Source organism: Poecilia latipinna, unplaced genomic scaffold (assembly GCF_001443285.1).
Source record: "Poecilia latipinna isolate Pla-1442-1.1 unplaced genomic scaffold, P_latipinna-1.0 Scaffold2437, whole genome shotgun sequence".
Lineage (NCBI taxonomy): Eukaryota > Metazoa > Chordata > Actinopteri > Cyprinodontiformes > Poeciliidae > Poecilia > Poecilia latipinna.
Genome location: NW_015115053.1, coordinates 96,941 through 102,911, shown reverse-complemented (window position 1 = coordinate 102,911; position 5,971 = coordinate 96,941). Strand labels below are relative to the sequence as shown.

The 5,971-nt window shown below is 45.6% G+C and overlaps 1 protein-coding gene across 1 annotated transcript in view; it reads right to left on the bottom strand.

Moving 5' to 3' along the window:
- Positions 1-5,971, bottom strand: part of LOC106937782 (formin-binding protein 1-like) — a 27,502-nt gene that overhangs the window by 12,211 nt on the left and 9,320 nt on the right. Inside the window, exons 4-8 of the mRNA XM_015019461.1 lie at positions 5,624-5,771; positions 5,419-5,481; positions 4,261-4,356; positions 4,152-4,166; positions 3,931-4,059 (exon numbers count right to left, since the gene is read on the bottom strand). Coding sequence (XP_014874947.1) covers positions 3,931-4,059; positions 4,152-4,166; positions 4,261-4,356; positions 5,419-5,481; positions 5,624-5,771 — 451 coding nt within the window. The remainder of the gene's footprint in view (positions 1-3,930; positions 4,060-4,151; positions 4,167-4,260; positions 4,357-5,418; positions 5,482-5,623; positions 5,772-5,971) is intronic.

The window sequence follows — 5,971 nt, the reverse complement described above, 5'->3', positions numbered from 1 at the left end:
GAGATTTAGAAATCTCAAATGACAGACAATAGAGCTCCTAACCCACCCTGTTCCTTAGGACCATACGATTTTTATAGTTTTATTCTCGCTCTTTTACCTCCACACAAGACATGTTTAATCAAATGTTCATATCTTTTAAAAATATCAAGTGGAATTGTAATAGGAAGCATCATAAGCAGGTAGCTAAACTGAGTGGCGGCGATCATTTTTATAACGTTAATCTTACCCCATAGTGTTAGTTTTATCTTCTCCCACTTTTCAAAGTTTAATTTTTGAAAGCACCGGATAAAAACTTAGTGAAGGTAACGCTTCCAAATCCCTACTGAGTCTAATCCCAAGATACTTCATGCCTTCAGGTATCCATTTGATTTTAAAACCTTTGACCATGTGTGAATGACATAAAGAGGATAATGGATGGCTTCAGATTTAGCCCAATTTATTGGCTACCCTGAAACCGTCGAATCCATCTGTATAGTGTCCATTAGGTGCATCAGAAGGGGAGCAGGTTTTCATAAAGCCTGTCTGATTCTGATGAATAATACTAGGAAGGACTTGTTGTAAGCGCACAGCCAACACCTTGGTTAATATTTTACAGTCTACATTTAATAAACTAACTGGTCTATAATCTGCCGGGTCCGTGCTATCCCTATTGGTTTTCGGAATCAAGGTTATCAGAGCTTCATTAAAAGTAGGAGGCAGCTGTCTTCTCTCAAAAATCTCTTGATAGACCTTTTGTAACACTGGAAGAATATCTATATGCTCCTTGCAGTATTCTGATGGAAAACCATCACAACCGGGGGATTTGCCCACCTTCATCCCTGAAATTGCCTTCCTCATCTCCTCTTCAGTAATTGGTGCTTCACACCACTCTGCATGCTGCTGGGTTAGTCCCTAACCCCTTTGGTTTGTCTCGTTAAACACTGAGGATGTATCTAATGTTTGTCTTTTGCTGAGGTTACTAAAGTATCTCCTTGTTTAATGGCAGTGATTGTGCTCAAAAACCCGTTTTTAACTTGTCTTGCTAATAATTTGCCCGTTTTCTCTCCTCCCTCATAAAATGAAGTTTTCAACCTAAATAGAGAATATTCCACTTTTTTGTTATAAATTTCATTTAACTGAAACTTAAGCCCGCAAATATCTCGATAAAGTAAATCATCATAACACCTAGCCAGATTGTTTTCTTTAAGTTTGATTTCTCTTTTCAATTTACGAATTTTACATAAACTCTGTTTTTTCTTCCATGAGGTATATGCTATAAGTTAACCCCTCAGGAAGGCCTTACAGGCTCCCATGCAGACTGAACATGCTCTGTACTGCCAGTATTTATTTAAAAGCGTATCTCAGCTGTTCTTTAAAGGGTTTGTCCTGTAAGATCAAGACATTCATTCTCCATCTCAAGCCTTTTCTATTTCAGTCCTAATTTTATGCATAATTCAGCAGCTGCTTGGTCAGTGAGCAGAGGCGCAAAAAGTGGGTATGCAGCGTATGCAACGCATAGGGGCGCAGCACCAGAGGGGGCGCTAAAACCCCTCTGGAGGGGGCGACGCGCCAATTATGTTTTCCCATACAGTTACGCGCCTCACGCTGCTTCACCTCTCGCACATAACGAGGTAAATGTAGCGAGTTTTACACTCCACGTAGCGTCGCCTCGGGGGGGGTTGAGCGTCAGTCCTTCACCCTGAAGTTCCTTCCCTCGGGGGGGGGAGGGGTGGGGGGGGGGCGATTTATGTTTTCGCATCCACCTGAATGATGTGCAGTTGCGCCACTGTCAGTGAGTGCAGTAGTTTTAATATCACAGCTCCGCACATTATTTACCGAGTTTTAAAATTAAAAACAGATCGATCCTAGAATAGGATTTCTGACAATGAGAATAAAATGTGTACTCTCTTTTAGACGGATTGATTAACCTCCAAACATCTACTAGACCCACATCTTCTTTCAGCATATGAACTGCATCTCTTCCTTTAGAGCCAAGTGGACCTTTTTATGTGCTTTTATCAAGATTAGGATCCATAACTTCATTCAAATCCCCTGCTAATATTGTTTGTCCTTCCATATCTCCCAATTCACTATTTATCTTATAAAAGTTTATTTTATAAAAGTTAGGCTCCTCCTTCTTGGCTGCATATATGCAGCACAGTATAACCGTTACCCCTTCCATCGATGCTTCAACGCAAACTATTCTTCCCTCTGCATCTTTAGCTTGTTTTATCAATGATAACTGAATATTTATCTTAATAAGAATAATTACACCGAGAATTTGAGTGACAGCTATGAAAAATACGTCCTACCCAACCCATCTTAAACTTGGACTCTTCCCCCTCATTTCGGTGAGTTTCTTGGAGAAATATTATAACGGCTTGATTTGTCTTTAAATAAGACAATATTTTGGGCCTTTTGGATGGATTTCCACATCCAAGATGTTAATTTTATATACTTCCTAGTCATTACAGATTATAGATTGATACATGTTTTAACCCTGTAACAAAACACTTTGAGCAGATACATCTATCCCCCTGTCCCCTGATCCCCAATCTACTGAGTCACCCATCCAAAATGAAAACTATTTACATTCCCGTCATGTAAACGAAAAAAAAAACTACATGAAAAATAAAAAAATAAAAAACTTAAAACCTACTCTGTTGGTGCTGTCTACAGCAGCTGAAGAGAGAAAAGGGATAACCAGGATAAAAAACCTTATGAGGTCCGTGGACTCTGCTTCGCTCCGTCCATGATGACGGTGGCCGGTCCGCCTCCCGGCAGTCGGACCCGCATCTTCTATGGGCTCCTAGTCGGGTGGGTTTGGGGCGTCCTCCTCCCGGCGCTCCTCATTGAAAAACTTCTCTGCTGCTTTGGCCAAGCTGAAGCTGTTTTTACCCTTCCACCTCAGGCGCAGCGTGGCTGGAAACGCCCGGGTATATTTAGCTTTTCTTTCCACGGCGGTGAAAGCCTTCCTTTTCTCCGGAAACACCGATAGGCTGCATCCTCGCCACTCAAACCTGCGCCTCTCCTTAGCTGCCATAATTACTTTATCCTCGCTGATTGCCTCAGGAATCAGGGCGGCGCCTGTCGGGCTGCGAGGCCTCAGCCAACTATCCCCCCGTGATGGATGGTTGAAACTGAAACTGTAATTTCGCTGTCTTTGTGACAAAGACAATAAAATTCTTCTGATTCTGAATCTTATAAGAACCGGTCTCGGGGCTCGGTTCGGGTCGGGTAACGGTGCGAAGGCCCGGTGGGCTCGTTCAATCTCAAACTCGGCGTCATCACGAACTCCAAGCCCCTCGGTTAGCATCTTCTGAACACAGCTCAAGTGTCCCATCAGTACCGATAGTCTCTTTCAGCCCAATAACTCACATTATTCCTCTTACTGTGATTTTCGAGAACCTGTGTGCGGTCCAACATGGCTTCCATTAGCTGGCTGTCCTCCAAGCGGGCGATGCGTGTTTCAGCCTCCGTTAGCCTTTCTAGCATTGCAGCCACCGCTGTATTCAATTCCGACGTCGTCTGCTTTATTGTGGAGACATCAGCAGCTACGCTTTATAGCTTGTTACTCATTTTAACCTCTTCCAGGAGGATGAGGTGTTTCCCCCATTCTTCCTCATGTGGAGGGCTGCTGCGGGTCGACACTTGGCCTGTTTCATTGGGGCCATTGCAGGATTAAAGTACTTTTTTTTTTTTTTTTAAGAAAAAGGAGTCCATAAGCCTTCACTGCTACCTCACTTAGGGAGAACAATACCAAATAAGAGCCCCTTATATATGTACAGTCATCTAATTGCATGTCGGGACGGAGAGCCTCAGCCATCTTGTTCGCCTGCCCATGTGACCCCCGTCATTGAGTCACTTTTAATAAAACCTCTTAAGAAATGGTGCAGGAGTTAAATGCAGATGGTTTCCTCTTACTCTAATGTTCACGCCCCAGTCCCTCACCTGGTATATAACTGGAACCAGTGTGCGGTAGTGCTGGTGCTGGTCCTGGTTGAACTGGTTCAGACTGGTCACATACTCCTTCCTGGACTCCTCAGCAGCTTGTTGCTTCTGCTGAGCCACTTGTCGAGCCTGAAGTCAGAAAACACCAACTTCAGCTTTTAAAACATTAATTTCATTTCAGAAATACGACTAATGTAGATCATAGAGGAAGGCGGCCCGACCTTCAGAGAGCAGCACTGAGGCACAACACACAGAGAGACATCAGGTCAGGAAAGGAGAAACTAAGCTGCTGACTGCTCTGAACTGGAGCAGGTAAAGTGTGAGTAAAACCTTTTCTCCGTCCGCCTTGTTGTCCAGGTCGATCCTGTCTGAGACGTGCTGAGCGCGCTCCGCCTCCTTGCAGTCTCGCTCAAACCGACGCTTACTCTGAAAAACACCCAAAACGTGGAAACGGCTTCAACCTTTCAGACGTGGGAACCGTTTCCCTGATGTGTGGCTGTAAAAGCTACCATAACAAAAACACCCACCAACATGGCCGCCATACAGCCAGCATGTTTCTGTGGGTCTCCAATGGATCCCAATGATATGCTAACGCTCTGCAGCATATGAGCCACTAGGGGGCGTGCTCTCCACATGAGGAGCAAAGACCTCATGTGCAACTGATCTCCCCAAAGCTTCGCCTGGCGAATCACCGGCTGACACTCTGGAACCTGCAGCAGCTTTTCTGGGCCAGACGCTGCAGAGCATCAACAGTTAACGCTGTGACACCTAACCCTACATTATGATGTCACCAGGAGACTCGGAACCATCCAATCACTGAACAGAAGCTTAGACCAATCAGTGTGTGGATGAGCCAAAACTTTCTTCAGTTGAACAGAAATAGAGCTGAAGTTATTATCTTTGGAGCTAAAGAGGAACAATCTAGAGTCAGAGATCTAGAGTCACAGATTTAGACTCATAGATTTAGAGTCAGTTACAGTTCTTCCAGCTTCCAGAAAACTGCAAAACAGCCGAAACCCTGAGTTCCTTTCAGGCTAAAACCAGCTGGTTGGAGTTGCTATGGAAACATAATCAATAAAACATTGATCAATAATCTGATGTGTAACAACAACCAAATGTAAAGCTTCAGTTGCACACAGCCACGCCTCTGCGTGGCTACAGCGGCGTGGGAGGAGCTACAGCGACGTGGGAGGAGCTACAGCGGCGTGGGAGGGGCTACAGCGATGTGGGAGGAGCTACAGCGGCGTGGGAGGAGCTACAGCGGCGTGGGAGGGGCTACAGCGGTGTGGTGTGTTTTATTTTGCTTCACATCTGCAGCAGACACAGGGAGAGCTGCAGCTCATCCAGCTCTATCTCTCTGTTGCTATGGTTACGCAAAAAAAACCCCGACGTGAGCCAATCTAGATTATATATATCTATAAATATCAAAAAGCAAGATGGAGTCAAACTGTGAAGACTGAATGAACTGAGGGGTCAAAAATCACTTACAGACTCAAGCTGCTTCCAGGAGCTTTCTATGTGCTGCTGAGCACGGCGGCCATCTTGGAAATGCTGAAACGAGAAAAATTTGTTGGAATGAGAAATGCCTACAGGGTTCCTCTGGCCATGAATGGGCCCCTGCTCCATGATCAGAGAGGCTCCTGTTGACCTCCGACCTCTCCTGGTGTGGCCCCTGGACCCCAGCCTGGCTCACCGTCTTCCTCTCGGCCTTCAGCTCCTGCGTGTAGCGCGTCAGGTCGCAGGCGATCTGCGTGTGCAGGCAGTCGGCCAGGTCTTCTCTCTGAGCCGCCATGTCGTTCAGCTGCTGCAGCGTCGCCGCAAACGCCACACACCAGGTGAACCTGAACGAGCCAATCAGAGCACAGAGTCCACTTCTGAATGACCTCTGACCTCCACAGCCCAGCAGGGTACCTAAGTCTAACATGACAGCGCCGACATCAATGTGAGAACATCATCCAACATCCATCCATCCAACATCCATCCATCCATCCATCCAACATCCATCCATCCATCCAACATCCATCCATCCATCCATCCAACA